General features: G+C 40.0%; 1 protein-coding gene across 1 annotated transcript in view; it reads left to right on the top strand.

Moving 5' to 3' along the window:
* The window catches only part of LOC132828370 (sortilin-like), a 72,216-nt gene that overhangs the window by 21,862 nt on the left and 32,378 nt on the right, over positions 1 to 17,976 (top strand). Inside the window, exons 4-8 of the mRNA XM_060845410.1 lie at positions 7,022 to 7,124; positions 9,543 to 9,707; positions 11,126 to 11,199; positions 14,511 to 14,560; positions 16,333 to 16,460. Coding sequence (XP_060701393.1) covers positions 7,022 to 7,124; positions 9,543 to 9,707; positions 11,126 to 11,199; positions 14,511 to 14,560; positions 16,333 to 16,460 — 520 coding nt within the window. The remainder of the gene's footprint in view (positions 1 to 7,021; positions 7,125 to 9,542; positions 9,708 to 11,125; positions 11,200 to 14,510; positions 14,561 to 16,332; positions 16,461 to 17,976) is intronic.

Below are 17,976 nucleotides of genomic sequence, written 5' to 3'. Positions count from 1 at the left end.
CCCTTCTTCAGGTATGAGGAAGGTGTGCCAAGCAGGCTAAGACAAAATGTAGGGAGGAGGGACTTGGGGGAGGGGCATTGGGAATGAGATAGGTGGAAAGTGGTCAAGGTGAGGGTGATAGGCTGGAGAGGGGGTGGGGCGCGGAGAGGTCGGGAAGAAGATTGCAGGTCAAGAAGGCCGTGCTGAGTCTGAGAGTTGGGACTGAGATAAGGTGGTGGATGGAGAAATGAGGAAGCTGGAGAAATCTGCATTCACCCCTTGTGGTTGGAGGATTCCTAGGCAAAAGATGAGGCGCTCTTCCTCCAGGCGTCGTGTTGTCATGGTCTGGCGATGGAGAAGGTCAAGAACCTGCATGTCCTTGGTGGAGTGGGAGGGGGAGTTAGTGTTGAGCCACGGGGCAGTTGGGTTGACTGGTGCGGGTGTCCCAGAGGTGTTCTCTGAAACATTCCACAAATAGGTGGCCTGTCTCCCCACTGTAGAGGAGGCCACATCGAGTGCAGCGGATGCAGTAAATGATGTGTGTGGAGGTGACTTTGTGATGGATATGGAAGGATCCCTTGAGGCCTTGGAGGGAAGTGAGGGGGGAGGTGGGGGTGCAAGTTTTGCATTTCTCGTGGTTGCAGGGGAAGGTGCAGGGAATGGAGGTTGGGTTGGTGGGGGTTATGGATATAACGAGGGAGTCGCAGAGGGGGAGGGGAGGGAAATATATCCTTGGAGGTGGCGGAAATGATGAAGGATGATATGATGTATCTGGAGATTGATGGGGTGGTAGGTGAGGACCAATGGGGTTCTGTCCTGGTAGCAATTGGAGGGGCGGGGTTCAAGGGTGGAGGATCAGGAAGTGGAGGATCAGGAAGTGGAGGAGATGAGGTAGAGAGCATCGTCAACCACGTCTGAGGAGAATTTGCGGTTTTGAAGAAGTAGGCCATCTGGGTTGTTTGGTATCAGAATTGGTCCTCCTGGGAGCAGATGCGGCAGAGGTGAAGGAATTGGGAATGCTGCCTGGAGGAAGAGCGCCTCAACCCTCCAACCACAAGGGATGAAAGCAGATTTCTCCAGCTTCCTCATTTCCCCTCCCCCCACCTTATCTCAGTCCCAAACCTTGGACTCAGCACTGCCTTCTTGACCTGCAATCTTCTTCCCGGCCTCTCCGCGCCCCACCCCCTCTCCGGCCTATCACCCTCACCTTAACCACCTTCCACCTATCGCAGTCCCAATGCCCCTCCCCCAGGTCCCCCCTCCTACCTTTTGTCTTAGCCTGCTTGGCACACCTTCCTCATTCCTGAAGAAGGGCTTATGCCCGAAACGTCGATTCTCCTGCTCCTTGGATGCTGCCTGACCTGCTGCGCATTTCCAGCAACACAGTTTTCAGCTCTTATATAATCACACTGGCTGTTTCTCACTGGATGTGATTACTCGTTCCATATTTAAGATTTTTTTTGTGGGCTTTAATTTGAAAGAGTGTGAAAGATAATTAAGAAAGAGGTCAGAGGAAAGACTGTTAAGTTTTTTTTAAAAGATATTTTGTGGTGGTCATATATCTTGGTTTACAGTTGCAATTTATTTGGACTTGGTAAAAAGAAGGAACTCCTGGCTTGGCTGTCTGCTTTCTGAAAAACGTTGTGTATACTGGCTGTCCTCTTGAAGAGCATCTGGAAGACTTCTCAGTATTGTATTTCGTGAATCAGCTGCTTCTGCCAAGGTCCCAGAGCCAACTCCCTATGTTTGGTGATGCCCATCTACTGGAATATCAGACTGACGGCATTTGAACACTGAAAACTTTACCCTTTTTGCCTTCAAGCACTAAGATTTATTGCCCAAAAGTGCTTTTCCCAAAAGTAATTCTGCGCTGAGAGAAATCGGTCATCTTTTCCCTTGGGGTGGTACAGTGGCTCAATGTCTAAGCACTGCTGCCTCACAGCAGCAGGGTCTCTCATTCGATTCCAGCCTAGGGCGACTATCTATGTGGAGTTTGCATATTCTCCTGGTGTCTGCATGGGTTCCCTCCAGGTGCTCCGGTTTCCTCCCACAGTTCAAAGATGTGCAGGTTAGGTGAATTGGCCATGCTAAAATTGCTCATAGTGTTAGGTGCATTAGTCAGAGGGAAATGGGTCTGGGTAGGTTACTCTTCGGAGGGTTGGTGTGGACTGGTTGGGCCGAAGGGCCTATTTCCACACTGTAGGGAATCTAATCTAATCTATTCTTTACATGTGTGTTAAGATTATTGAAGAGAAATAATCACTTATATTTTCACATTACAGACTGTGTTGATCAGTTTTGCACCTTAATTGAATACATTTTTGTCTTATGAAAAATCAGTTTTGTATTTGCTAAATAAACCTTGTTTTAAGTCTGATTCAGAAAGCATACAACTGGTCATATATGGAGCTAGTTAAAACAATTAACTTGGCTGAAAAATGCACCATTTGTCAAAGTTTTTTGTCTTGCACTCGTCAGGACAATTTGTAAACAATATCAATGTAAAGTTTAGCAACATTAACACTGTACAAGAGGAGAGTGCTGATTGGTTGGCATTGAAGTTCATTTACCATTTTGGTTATTTATGTGATGACAGGATTCTTTTGACTTGGGGACAATATCTGTGATAGTGGTGAACATGACTTGAGTTGCATCTGCACAGTGGCATTGTGAAATAGCTAGCGTCACCTTGTTGCTCAAACTTTAACTGCTGGTATGACGCTACATATGTAGCCGGTATGTCCTAAAGATAACAGAATGTATCAAACTACATATACAGCAGGCAAGTTACTGACTATAAAACAAGCCTTTAATTGCAAAATTCAAAAGACCATTCAACTTTAGATACAATTCTGCGATTGGATAACATCAACTCAGTAATCCCAAATGCATGAAGACTTATGTTGTAAACTAATTTAGGATTGTCATTTGGGCTCTCATATACTTGTGCATGCCTGAAAGCTACATATGGTCATAGGGAATTCAATTGTAAGGGGAGGCAGATCTGTGATAATGAACGAGACTTCTGAATGGTATGTTGCCTCCCAGGTGCCCGGGTCAGGGGCTTCTCGGATCGACTGCAGAAAATTCTCAAGGGGGGAGGGATGAACAGCTAGTTGTCGTGGTGCATGTAGGCACCAATAATACAGGTCAAAAAAATGGGATGTGGTCCTCCAAGAAGAATTTAGGGAATTAGGAAACCAGTTTAAAAAGTAGGTCCTCAGAGGTAGTAATCTCAGGATTGCTACCAATGTCACGTGCCAGCCAGAGTAGGAATGATAGATTAATCAGGATGAATGCATGGCTTGAGAGCTGGTGAAGGAAGGAACGGTTCAGTTTTCTGGGACATTAGGACCAGTTCTGGGGGAAATGAGAGTATTACAAATTGGATGGTCTACACCTGGGCTGGACTGGAACCAATATCCTGGGGGATGCTTTTGCTAACTCTGTTGGGAGGGTTTAAACTAATATGGTAGGGGAATGGGAACTAAATGAGGGGGTTGTTGGACAGGAAGAAGGTAGTAACTGAAGCCTGTAAGGAACTAGATGAATAAGTCCGCATGAGTAAGGGGAAGAGTAGGCAGGAAGCAGAGGATGAACGCAGAGGGACTGGTGGTCTGAGGTGCATTTTGGTTTATTGCAAGAAGTATCATAGGTAAGGCACATGAACTTAGGACTTGGATTACACTTGGGAGTGTGATGTCATTGCTGTTACTGAGATTTTTTTGAGGGAAGGGCATGAATGGCAACTAAATATCCCAGGATATCAATGCTTCAGGTGCGATCGAGGGAGGTAAAGGGGTGGAGGAGTTGCATTGCTGGTCAAAGAATATATCACAGCTGTGCTAAAGGAGGGCAATAAGGACAGAGCTCAGAAATAGAAAGGGTGTGGTAACAATGTTGGGATTGTACTACAGGCCTCCCAACAGTAAACGAGAGAGGTACAAATATATAGCGAAATTATCGATGTAGGAGCAACAGGGTGGTGGTGATAGGAGATTTTAATTTTCCCAACGTTGACTGGGATTCACTTAATCAGAGGTATGGATGGAGCATAATTTGTAAGGGACATGCAGGATGGTTTTCTAGAGCAGTATGTAACTAGTCCAACTCAGGAAGGGCTTATGCTCGAAACGTCGAATTCTCTATTCCTGAGATGCTGCCTAACCTGCTGTGCTTTGACCAGCAACACATTTGCAGCTGTGATCTCCAGCATCTGCAGACCTCATTTTTAACTCAGGAAGGGGCTATACTGGACCTGTTGTTGGGAAATGAGCCCTGCCAGTAGGGGATTACTTTGAGAATAGTGATCACAATTCCATAAGTTTTAGAACACTCCTGGACAAAGACAAGAGTAGTCCAAAAGGAAAAGTGCTAAACTGGGGGAAGGCCAAAGTTCAGCAGGAGCTGGGGAACGTAGATTGGGAGCAACTCTTTGAAGGGAAGTCCACATTCAATATGTGGGAGGCTTTTAAAGAGAGGCTGATTAGAGTTCAGGAGAGATGTTCCTGTGAAAATGAAGGTTAGAAATGGCAAGATTGGGGAACCATGGACAACAGGTGAAATTGTGAGACTGGCTAAGAGGAAAAGGGATGCGAACATGAGGCAACTGAAGACAGATGAAGACTTGGAAGAATATAGGGAGTATAGGACCGATCTGAAATGAGCAGTTAAGAGGGCTGAAAGGGGTCATGAGATATCCTTAGCAAGCAGGGTTAAGGAAAACTCCAAAGCCTTTTATTCATATATAAGGAGCAAGAGAGTAACTGGGGAAAGGACAAAGGAGGAAAGATACACATGGAGCCAGAGAAAATGGATGAGATTCTTAATGAGGACTTTGCACCGGTATTCACTGAAGAGAGGAACATGGCAGATATTGAGGTTAGGGATAGATCTTTAATTACTCTTGGTCAGCTTAGCTTAAGGAGGGAGGAAGTTTTATGTATTCTAAAAGGCATTAAGATGGACGAGTCCCCAGGTCCAGATGGCATCTATCCCAGGTTACTGAAGGAAGTTAGAGAGCAAATAGCTGGAGTTTTGACAGATATCTTTGCAGCATCCTTGAACATGGGGGAGGTCCCAGAGGACTGGAGAATTGCTAATGCTGTCCCTTGTTTTAGAAAGGTAGCTGGGATAATCCAGGTAATTACAGACCTGTGAGCCTGATGTCAGTGGTAGGGAAGCTACTGGAGATGATACTAAGGGATAGGATATTTACCCATTTGGAAGAAAATGGGCTTATTGGTAGCATGGTTTTGTGCAGGGCAAGTCATGTCTTACAGACCTAATAGAATTCTTTGAAGAGGTGACCCAGTTGATTGGTGAGGGAAGGGATTTGGATGTCATATACATGGTCTTCAGTAAGGCTTTTGATAAAGTTTCCCATGGTAGGCTGATGAAGGTGAAGCTGCATGGGGTTCAGGGTGTTCTAGCTAGATGGATAGGGAACTGGTTGGGTAACAGCAGACAGAGTAGTAATGGAAGGGAGCTTCTTGAAATGGAGACCTGTGACCAATGGTGTCCCACAGGGATCTATGCTGGGGCCACTGTTGTTTGTGATATCCATAAATGATTTGAAGGAAGATACAGGTTGCTTTATAAGCAAGTTTGCAGATGACACTAAGATGGTGGAGTAGCAGATAGTGAAGGGTACTGTCGGAGACTACAGCAGAATATAGATAGTTTGGAGAGTTGGGCAGAGAAATGGCAGATGGAGTTTGATCCGGACAAATGTGAGGTGATGCATTTTGGAAAATGTAATTCGGAATATGCAATTCAATAGTGAACTATACTGTAAATGGAAAAATCCTGGGGAAAATTGATACACAGAGATTTGGGTGTTCATGTCCATTGTTCCCTGAAGGTGGCAACGCAGGTCAGTAGAGTGGTCAAGACGGCATACGGCATGCTTTCCTTCATTGGACAAGGTATTGAGTACAAGAGTTGGCAGGTCATGTTATAGTTGTATAAGACTTTGATTTGGCCAGATTTGGAATACTACGTACACTTCGTTGCCACGTTACCAAAAGGATGTGGATGCTTTGGAAAGGGTGCAGAGGAGGTTCACCAGGATGTTGCCTGGTATGGAAGGTGCTAGCTATAAAGAGAGGTTGAGTAGATCAGGATTATTTTCATTGGAAAGAAGGAAGTTGAGGGAGAATTTGATTTGAGGCCTACAAAATCATAAGAGGTAGGGATAGGGTGGACAGCAAGAGACGTTTTCCCATAGTGAGAGGGGAAATGTTTAGGGGAGATTTAATGGGAAAAGTTCTTCATGCCGAGTGTGGTAGGTGCTTAGAATGCATTGCCAGTGGAGATGGTAGGGGCGGGAATGAGAGCGTCATTTAGGATGTATCTAGACAGATACATGAATGGGCAAAGAGCAGCGGGAAACAGACCCTTAAAAAATAGGCAGCAGATTTAGATAGAGGATCTGGATCAGCGCAGGCTTGGACAGTGAAGGGCCTGTTCCTGTGCTGTATGGTTCTTTGTTCGTTCTACTTATATTAATAGATAGGACTCTTTGCTGACAGGAATAAAATGTACATACTGCACTTCAATTCAGCAACCAGGTGATGGCCATTCTGTAGTTCAGGAGAATGTCTTGACCAACTGGAGTTAAGCTACCTGGTTTAATTTGGAATGAAGTTTGACATTTAACAATCAGTCATCATCTAACAAGTGCAATTTCCATGGCACTTCCTTTACTAATCAGGTCCTCTTGCCAATCAGTCAGTGCTGTCTTCTGTAAAGTATAAATGCTATTCCCTATATATTAATATTTCGTGAAAATGTTCTGGAGAGCGGGATGAAAAGTTTTGACAAAATGTCTTTCGTTTTCTTTTAGTAATACTTCAGTTCTGTACTATCAATGAACAGTTACATTTATTTTGTGAGTAATGGAACTAGAGTAAAACAGAATTGTTCTTCCAACTCGGTGGTAAGATAATCAAGGTTTTTTTTGGTTCGTCATTTTTAGACTGTTTGCTTACTTTACAAGGGCTTGCATGTTGCACTGTTTTAATTGGTAACTTTCTTCCAGTGAGAATTATGGAAAAAGCTTCTCTGACATAACAAAGCTCATCAACAATACTTTCATCCGTACTGAATTTGGAATTGCAATTGGCCCTGAGAATTCTGGAAAGGTAATCTAATAATATTGAATGCTAATTTTATTTGGAAGGTCAAAGACCATAACTTGCCAATGTGATATTTTGTCATGTGAAATCCATTATTTTAAAGCTTTTCTCAAAATGGATTAGTTTTGGATCTGGACAGTTGAGATTTTGATTCACAACTACAAATTTATTCTGTACTGTGATTGATTTAGAAGTGTATACCTTGTGTGGGGAGCACATTGCAAGGAACTGAGATTCAACAACTGAAAATTGAAGAGAGGATCATCTTAAACTTTTCATTTGTTGCATAGGATGTGGACATCTTTGGCCTGGCTAACATTTATTGACTGCCTAATTCGCCATGAGAAGACGATGGTTATTTGCTTTGTTGAATTGCTGAGGCCCATAGAGAATAAATATTCATATAGTCTGTTAGGTTTCTCAGCTACAAGATTCAGGACAATGTTCGGCAGGGGCATAGTTCAGAATTCGATCACAGGTTGTTACAACACTGGGTAAATCCCTCTGCTAATTTAAAACAGCAATAAGAAAAGATTCAGCTCATGCTGTAATCTGTTAAAATTCAAGAGGCAAAGAATTATCCCAAAATTCTCTATAATGTAAAATTGACAACTTTATTCTGTAAGGCTAACAACGAATATTGATTAACAACTGTTTACAACTCCTTTCTCTTAAACCTATCTTTTACCTCCCACTCTGTAATACTGGTCTGATTTTGAAAATAAAATCCCAATTAAGATTTACAACAAAAAAAAATCACGTTTCAACATCAGTCAGCTTTGCCGAGTTTCTTCTGCAGATTATTTCTCCAGGTCATTTCTGTGTTCTGCTGTAAAAACTTCCTCCACAGAGAGGTACCTTTATGAGAGCTCCTAAACTAGCAGCCTACATCTGTTTTGTCAGTTCTCCCTCAATTGTTCAAAAATGTTTGGATTTATACCCCAAAACATCAGATCGTTGCATTGGTTTTAATATTATCAAAATACTAAATTCAAACTTAATGTTTGGTATCTTGGGGCGTAATTTAAGCTGGCTGGATTTGAATTTATGTTTGTCTCATGGCAACCCAGCTACTCCAGCTGTTTCGACCAAATGTTACATTGTTACCTTGTTCTGGACTCTGCTTCTCCAAGTCCTTGGTAGCTTTTCAACTCTCTTATAGGTACAGTACCCCTAGACCTTCATAGGTCTTGTTTGTCTCTTGATCCAGGAAGACCCTTATAAAGAGATAAAGGATTTAAAAAAAAACAATAAGATAGTACAGAAATGAACTAGTAGTGGTGCATGCTAATCACAAGATAACTACAGAAGACAAATTTACATTTGAGTCATACCTCGCCCACCTAGAATTATAATTTTTCTCCCATAGCAGTCATATGTTAAATATTTGTAAGTTCCAGCAAACTGAAGTAAAATGGTATGAATTAGCTTGCACCCACAATTCTCAAACAACCCACTCTCAATCTGTTCATAGTTATCCTTATATAGAAGAGTGTCTTTGTCTTTTTCACACCCTCTTGTTCATCAAAGATTAACTCCAAATGTGGCAATTTTGCAATGAGTTGATCTGTCAGTTGGCTTTGGTATTTTCTTGTCATTGGAAATTTAGTTGCCTTGGAACTTCATTGTGACTGTTAAAGGATGGCACCTGCCAGAAAGATAAATAATATATTTAGCTTGATGGCTTGGGGGGGGGTCATAATATATCTGAGGCGCAGAGTGCTGAATTGTTATGCAAATTATAATCTGAAACTGTAACCATACAGTTTTTTAATTTTTATCAAATGATCAGGTGATCTGCAAACCTAAGTATCAGCTTGAAATACATATTATGCTTACTTTACTGAATGGCTGACATCTTTCAGGTTATTATTTTCAGTGGCTAAATGAATGACATGGCCAGTTTGTATTGAATGACATAGTTTTAACTCCGGACTGGGCTGATGGTGTCACAGCATGCTATTGCTGGAGGTGAAGGCAGACTTGAATTTTCTGCCATTGCCAGTGGCCTGAGCAGCAGAAGAAGCTGTGCTGACCTTGGATTAAAATGTAAAGAGAAAGTTTGCTTCAGGTATCCAGCATGATTCCACGGTAACCTTGAGAATAGTTGTATCATGGTTACAAATTGTACTTAACCTGACTTCATTTTTTTAAAAAAAACTAATTGTTTCAATGGGAAAGCAGTTTATATGACACTATCTCCTTCAGAAGTTTCTTGAGAAATATATCAGCCAATGATCAAATGGTGGACCAGACTTGCTGTGCCAAATGGCCTAAACCAGCTCCTATACCTTATGGTTCTTAGATTAAAGAACTGTACTGTGCACAGCCAAGCCACTTCAGGAATTTGTTCTCCATTTACATTATAAATGTAGCATTAGCTATATTTCAAAATAGTAACTTTTTTTTCCCTTTTTGTTTAAGGTGATCCTTACAGCTGGTGTATCTGGGCAGAGCAGTGGTGGAAGGATCTTCAGGTCAAGTGATTTTGGCAGGAACTTTGACACTGTAAATCTTCCTTTTCATCCAGTTATGCAGATCTTGTACCATTCCAAAAATTCTGACCATCTGCTAGCACTAAGCATACATGTAAGTGCAACTAAGAAAGATTGATTGATTGTATCAATTGACTGCATGATTTTGTTTATTCAGGACGTGTTAAATAAATACGTTGGAGTTGAAAATGTCAGCAGTATTCTATTGTGAAATAAACGTTGTAACCATTGCAACTGCTTTCGAAAATATAAAAATTCTTTGGTTTTTAGGGAAGTCGATGACTTTTGATATGTGATTACATGTAGATGTATGACCATTTGATTGACTGGACAAACTGTATCACGATTTGTTTCTCCATTGGGTGATGGCTTGTCACTTAACATTTCTAGAAACATCTTTGCTGGCATGGTTTGCAAAATATATGGTATTTAGCTGTGTCTATGGTTAGAGACATCCAGCTTGCATTTTTGGATGGATTCTTAATTTCTTATTTCCATCCATATAAGTGCCACACATTGACATGACAAAACCTAGCGTTTTTGGATGCTATAAGACATAAAAATCTACGACTGACTTGGCATGAAGTAGAATCTGAACTTTAATGCTATAAAGGAATTCTTTTCTAATTTGGTGAGGTATGCTAACGGGTGACCAAATCATCAAATTTGATATATTTGTTCATTTTTTTTAATGCAATGATGGTCATTTGTAAGAAATGAATAAAATCTGCCAAGTCTTGATAAATTAGAAAAGTAGATTATACTCGTTTTAAACTAACTTTGGAAACTAATTAGTCTTCAGTAAAATAGTAAATCAATGGTAAACTTAGAAATTACTTTTGTAGCCATCTGCTAACAAAGGAGCAGCCTTTACAATGTGAATGTAAAAATGAAACCTCAACCTTTTTTGTGGAAATGGCATTGCAACATGCTGTATTATTAAATATTTCGCTATGGTCCTGACAACTTTTACATGAGAAGCTATTAGTGAGATTAAAGTGACAAAGCAGCATACTTTTTAAAAAAAATGTTGGTGGAAGGATCCATCTAAGAAAAAGTATTGAGGGTTAATAGGGATCAATGCTGGGACCCTTCCTTTATCAACTTTACACTGAATAGAATTCAGAAACTCGGAAAACATCCAACAGCTGAATTGATTTAATTCAAAAGTTCTGCAATGAATTAAACAGACTTCTAATGCATAAGGGGTTGGATAATATATGGTGGCTAAATATGAACAAGAGCAGATGAAATTTAAATTTGTATTTATGCATAGTTCTTTTGCATGATCACCAAATGGCACACACAACTTTAGAGTCAATTAAGTACTGGTCAGATTTAGTCACTGGTATAGGAAAGATGGTACATGTGTGCAGATAACGTGCACAAATCGATTTGTGTGAATAGGAAAATCTAGATGTCAATAAAATATTTTTTGCTTGGTTTTATTAATTAACTCAATGCAATTTCTCTGTTTTCTTTTTTTCTGACATGTTGTTTATAATATTCTAGAATGTTTTGTGGTTTTCCTCCAATTTTGGCAAAACTTGGCAAAATATTCATGACTTTGTCTGTCTTGTTAAGTGGTAAGTAAAGCTTAACTAATAATAACTTAAGTGACTGATATTTTTATTTTATTTTGTTTTATTCAAGTGTGTGCTAATTCATTAGTATAATTAATGTTCTAAAGCACTTTACAAAGAACAACGGTGATCAGTAATGGTGTTAAAAAATATTGAAAGTGTCAGGTGCTGAGGATGTGGAGAAAGGGGGCAAGCATTTAATTAAATGTTCAACTTCCAAGTTAAAGTGGAGGTCAAGGAGAAAAGCCGAGAACTTGTGTTCATATATTATGACTCAGATGGGAGGAGCATATTCTTTCTCTAGTCTTACTGCTCTATTGATCACAACACAAATTAATTTTTATTCTGTGCCTGATATGACCATAGAGTCATAGAAATGTACAACATGGAAACAGACCCTTCAGTCCAACCTGTCAACGCCGACCAAATATCCCAATCCAATCTAGTCCCACCTGCCAGCACCCGGCCCATATCCCTCCAAACCCTTCCTATTCATATACCCATCCAAATGCCTTTTAAATGTTGCAATTGTACCAGCCTCCGCCATATCCTCTGGCAGCTCATTCCATACACGTACCACCCTCTGCGTGAAAAAGTTGCCCCTTAGGTCTCTTTTATAGCTTTCCCCTCTCACCCTAAATCTATGCCCTCTAGTTCTGGACTCCCTGATCCCAGGGAAAAGACTTTGTCTATTTTTCCTGTCCATGCCCCTCGTAATTTTGTAAACCTCTATAAGGTCACCCCTCAGCATCCGATGCTCCAGTGAAAACAGCTCCAGCCTGTTTAGCTTCTCCCTACAGCTCAAATCCTCCAACCCTGGCAACATCCTTGTAAATCTTATCTGAACCCTTTCAAGTTCCACAACATCTTTCTGATAGGAAGGAGACCAGAATTGCACACAATATTCCAACAGTGGTCTAACCAATGTCCTGTACATGACCTCCCAACTCCTGGACTCAATACTCTGACCAATAAAGGAAAGCATACCAAACACCACCTTCACTATCCTATCTACTTGTGACTCCACTTTCAAGGAGCTATGAACCTGCACTCCAAGGTCTCTTTGTTCAGCAACACTCTCTAGGACCTTACCATTAAGTGTGTGAGTCCTGCTAAGATTTGCTTTCCAAAAATGCAACACCTTGCATTTATCTGAATTAAACACCATCTGCCACTTCTTAGCCCATTGGCCCATCTGGTCCAGATCCTGTTGTAAGCTGAGGTAACCCTCTTCGCTGTCCACTACACTTCTAATTTTGGTGTCATCTGAAAACTTACTAACTGTACCTCTTATGCTCACATCCAAATCATTTATGTAAATGACAAAAAGTAGAGGACCCAGCACCGATCCTTGTGGCACTCCACTGTTCACAGGCCTCCAGTCTGAAAAACCACCCTCCACCACCACCCTCTGTCTTCTACCTTTGAGCCAGTTCTGTATCCAAATGGCTAGTTCTCCCTTTATTCCATGAGATCTAACCTTGCTAATCAGTCTCCCATGGGGAATCTTGTCGAACGCCTTACTGAAGTCTATATAGATTGCATCTTCTGCTCTGCCCTCATCAATCATCTTTGTTACTTCTTCAAAAAACTCAATCAAGTTTGAGAGACATAATTTCCCGTGCACAAAGCCATGTTGACTATCCCTAATCAGTCCTTGCCTTTCCAAATACATGTACATCCTGTCCCTTAGGATTCCCTCCAACAACTTGCCCACCACTGAGGTCAGGCTCACCGGACTATAGTTCCGGACTAGTTCCCTGGCTTGTCTTTACCGCCCTTCTTAAACAGTGGCACCACATTTGCCAACCTCCAGTCTTCCAGCACCTCACCTGTGACTATCGATGATACAAATATCTCAGCAAGAGGCTCAGCAATCACTTCTTTAGCTTCCCAAGAGTTCTTGGGTACACCCGATCAGGTCCTGGGGATTTATCCACCTTTAACCATTTCAAGACATCCAGCACTTCCTCCTCTGTAATCTGGACATTTGGAAGATGTCACCATCTATTTCCCTACAGTCTATATCTTCCATATCATGTTCAGTAAATACTGATGCCAAATATTCATTTAGTATCTCCCCCATTTTCTGTGGCTTCACACAGAGGCTGCCTTGCTGATCTCTGACGGACCCTATTCTCTCCCTAGTTACCCTTTTGTCCTTAATATATTTGTAAAAAACCCTTTGGATTCTCCTTAATTGTATTTGCCAAGCTATCTCATGTCCCCTTTTTGCCCTCCTGATTTCCCTCTTAAGTATACTCCTACTTCCTTTATACTCTTCTAAGGATTCAATCGATTGATCCTGTCTATGCCTGACATATGCTTCCTTCTTTTTCTGAACCAAAACCTTAATTTCTTTAGTCATCCAGCATTCCCTATACCTACCAGCCTTCCCTTTCACCCTGACAGGAATATACTTTCTCTGGATTCTTGTTATCTCATTTCTGAAGGCTTCCCATTTTCCAGCCGTCCCTTTACCTGCGAACATCTGCCTCCATTCGGCTTTCAAAAGTTCTTGTCTAATGCCATCAAAATTGGCCTTTCTCCAATTTAGAACTTCAACTTTTTGATCTGGTCTATCCTTTTCCATGACCAATTGTATGATTTTTCCTAGATTAGACTGTACTGAAAACCTTAGCCAGTCTGGCAGTATCAGTGAAGAGAGAAACATAATATGTACAGGGGTTGGCCCTTTGAGTGTACTCTAGCATTCAGTGTAATCATCGTTGACCCAATCAGTACCCATTTTTCTTTTTTCTTCACGTACCCTTTAATCCCTTTGAGAAACAGAATTAGTGCTTTCAGTTCCATATAATGCTTATTCTGAATCCAAATAATTGCAGTGAGCTACGACACTGCTTAAAAATTGAACTTAACCTTAATTTAGTGTTCAACAAGGCCAAGGCTATTTGGCCAATCTTGTAAAGGAAAACAGAATTTCTTTTGCTATTAGTTGAGGATGAATACTGGCCTCAAGATGCCAGCAGTATTTCTTCTGATTTAGCAGATTCACTCAAACGATGGTAAAAAGATAACATCAGTGACACCACTTAGTAACAGCATTCACCTTTTGAGATGGAAAGTAAACTGCTGAAGTATATTTGTGCATTATTTATTGCCTGCGAACAGGTTTTTAGTAATGTTTGACCATATTAAATCATAATTTATCATTTTGTATGTTGTTTTTGAAAGTGTTCCTCTTTCTTACCCTTCTCGCTCCACCTTCCCCCACCCCCATCATCCAAACATATTTTATATGATGATCACAAACATTGCTATCCATTGATTGTTCTTCTTTTGCTTTACTTTAGGGGACAAAATGACACCATTTTCTTCACGACCCACCCGAATGGGTCTTGTAGTAAGTTATATCAACGCTTGTACTTTTTTATTGAACAAAAAAAGTCTTACATTTCAGTGTTTTTAGGAAGAGCACATGGGATTGTTATTTGATTACAACATTTTGTTTAAGGTTTATCTTTGATACTTGCTATCACTTAAATTTAATTTGAAGTCTTTGCTTAATTTTTCTTGCAACTGCAGAAATTTGTAGGGATTTAGTTTTACGAATGTCATTTACCACATCTATGAAAAATATATGGATGAAGGGTCTACAGATCATATGCTACAGGTATCCACAAGTATTTATTCACACATTCACTGATCCATCAGGTTTACTCTGCATACTATGATTCTTTGGGTAACAAAGCAGTTCTAACAAACTGGAATGTAATCAATGTATGCTACATGAAATATTGCAAAAATCTTAGCATACAATGCTTACAACCACAAGAAAATCTGTTTGCAAGGACTTTTCTGAAGATCAGACCAGAACAGGTGATCAGCCTGCTCTGTCCCAAAATCCAGTTGTTGCTTAAACAGCTCCTTCCTCAGCCAACTAATTGTGTTGAGAGAGAAAAGATTCTTTACTCTTCTCTACAAAGAAGCTGTGCATTCAAACTTTTACACCGTGCAGTCTCCAGCAAATATTCGTTTTGACCACTGACAGTCATCACAAACACCTCATGTTTTCCACCTTGGTTTGATCAATTAACTCCAGAAATTTCTTATCTCTCCTGAGAAAGAGGCTTATCTCTCACTTTGAATGAACTTTCTGCTTTAGCTTGCTCTTGTTCACTACTTTTATGGCATCTAATCAACTGTGTCATGCTTACACAGCACAATTTTATGACAATCTGAAATTGAGTTGACGAACAGTCTACATTAACTCTTCTAATTCACTGATTTTAAACAAGATATCACCTTTTCCAGTGTTAGTGACCGTTGAGTCCACTACTACTGTTACAGTATCCTGACCTACACACATGCTTGCGTGCATGTGAGCACCTTCAGCAAAACACTGAGGCATTTTAAATCTTTGTAATCATGAGGTAATCACCAAGTTTCTCACTTTGTCCTCATTTCATTTACTTTTATTTCAATTTGGCTGACTGAACAAATTAAGTTACTATCTACAGTTGGTAATGTAAAAGTCAAATTTGTTAAACAATTGATGCTTGCATTTGCTTTTATTTAATAAAATATCCGTGCATAACAGTGGGGAAAAGAAATGGTACTTGCTGTGTTGAATTTTGATGCATCTGTTACATGTACAACGGTCTGGTACTTCTATGCACGAGTGCCACTCACAAGGACAGTAGGTAATCTTTTTAATATATGGACTTGTTGCCAGGACACTTGAGCCCATAGTTGCAAGAATTTTTTATTCCATGGTGCATACAGATCTTAACAATATGCCAGTAACAATGCTGGAAAGCATTAAAGGCAAGCATATTGTCTCTTTTAGTATGTGAATGCTGACTAGAAGTGTTCATTGTTTTATTTGCTGCTTAGCTATGGTAACTGTGAACTCTTACAATATATCCTTTAATCCCACATACTTTCCCATTCAGTAGAAGTACAGTAATTTCGGTTTCTAACTGGTAAATAAGTAGCAAAACAACTGTTGGAGTTGTATTTGCTTAGTTAAACTGGGACTGAAAACATTAGAATGTTTTATTCCAGGGCATGTGGGTCTAAAGTTTTGACAAATTCAAAACCTTTATTCTATTCTCAAGGTCACTGTTTCCAATAGGTATAGGAAATGATGAGAATGTGATTTTTGTTTTGTAGCAGCAAGAGGCCTTTTGGAGCTTAAAAGGACAGATGATTTTGGAAGAACATTTAAAACTATTGGATCAAAAATATATTCATTTGGATTAGGAGGACATTTCCTCTTTGCTTCTGTTATGACTGATAAGGTAAAGGTTTATGGATACTTATCAATTTTCAAAACATCTGCACATGAACAATCTATTGCTTTACAGTTAGATTATTAAAATATATATTCTAATAAGGAGCTGAACATTAAAGCAAATATTCTCTCATAGACCCAGCTGGAGATCACTACTTCCTTATTCTGCTCTCCCCCCTACTGTGATAAGGCTGTGGTGGAAAGTAGTTTGTTCCCAAGTCATTGCTTCAAGGAAGTGTGTAAGCAGCTTGATAATGACTTTTCAAGGAACGTCTATTTAATAAGTGCCAAATTGTAGTACTTTTTCTCTCCCAGTTATTTAATCAACCTATCAACTTTTCTTGCTACAAATAATGAAAAATAATTGATTCCCTAAATGGAGTTTAATGTTCCATCAGAGGAAATAGATGGTCTATATTGGGTTGGCTAATGTCAAACGTGGTTAGTCGCAAAAGTAATTTTCCTTTGGACCTGACTTATCTGTGGAGGGAATTTCTGCTAGATCACCTGTTTGCTCATCAGCAAATCCTGTTGTACATAGTAATTGAATAGGATTAGAATGAGTTTATCTGTAAATGGGTAATCTGAAATAGTACTCTAGAGGCTCCCTATTGAGTTTTTTAAATAAGTACTGCTGACTTGCAAGTGGTAAGCAATCATTGCGTGAAGGCCAGATGTAGAGAGGAGTGAATTGATCTGGCAGTAATTGAGCAGATTTTGAAGGCCATCTCCACTCTGAACATCTCAAATTTAAATTGAACCAGTGTTTGAAATAATATCACCAATTAATTTGATAGAAATTATGGCAAATAAAACTAAAGAGCATAACTGAGTTAGTTTGTTTTATTTTACTGTATATCTTTGTACTTTATAATCCTTCCATTTGCAGGAATAAAATTCTAAACTTATTTCCAATGGTAACATTTGAAGAAAAATATCCATTAATTTAAATTCTTTCTCATACTAATTGTGCACTAACGTTTTACATCTTTGTTAAAGCAACTCATAACATTTTTAATGCACTCAACTTAATTGAATTTAAGGTGCTCAAAGTACTTGAGACAGCTTTGTGAATTTTATTGGAAGTAATCAAATTGTCATGGTATTCTAATCTGCATGACAATTTCTGTCTATGTATATGATTAGATTAGATTCCCTCCAGTGTGGAAACAGGCCCTTCAACCCAACAAGTCCACACTGACCCTCCAAAGAGCAACCCACCCAGACCCATTTACCCCTTCACCTGACACTACAGGCAATTTAGCATGGCCAATTCACCTGACCTACACATCTTTGGACTGTGGGAGGAAACCGGAGCACCCAGAGGAAACCCACGCAGACATGAAGAGAATGTGCAAACTCCATGCAGACAGTTGTCCGAGGCAGGAATTGAATCCAGGTCTCTAGAAACAAACTAGGTTTAAGAAACCTTACCTTTGAAATTTCTGATATTGCAGATTTAGCGGGGGGAAAATAAAACCTTCCCAGATTTTATATCCTACACTTATATCTAGGTTATGAAG

Source organism: Hemiscyllium ocellatum, chromosome 26, assembly GCF_020745735.1.
Source record: "Hemiscyllium ocellatum isolate sHemOce1 chromosome 26, sHemOce1.pat.X.cur, whole genome shotgun sequence".
In the NCBI taxonomy this organism is placed as follows: Eukaryota; Metazoa; Chordata; class Chondrichthyes; order Orectolobiformes; family Hemiscylliidae; genus Hemiscyllium; species Hemiscyllium ocellatum.
This window is presented reverse-complemented; position numbering and strand designations above follow the sequence as displayed.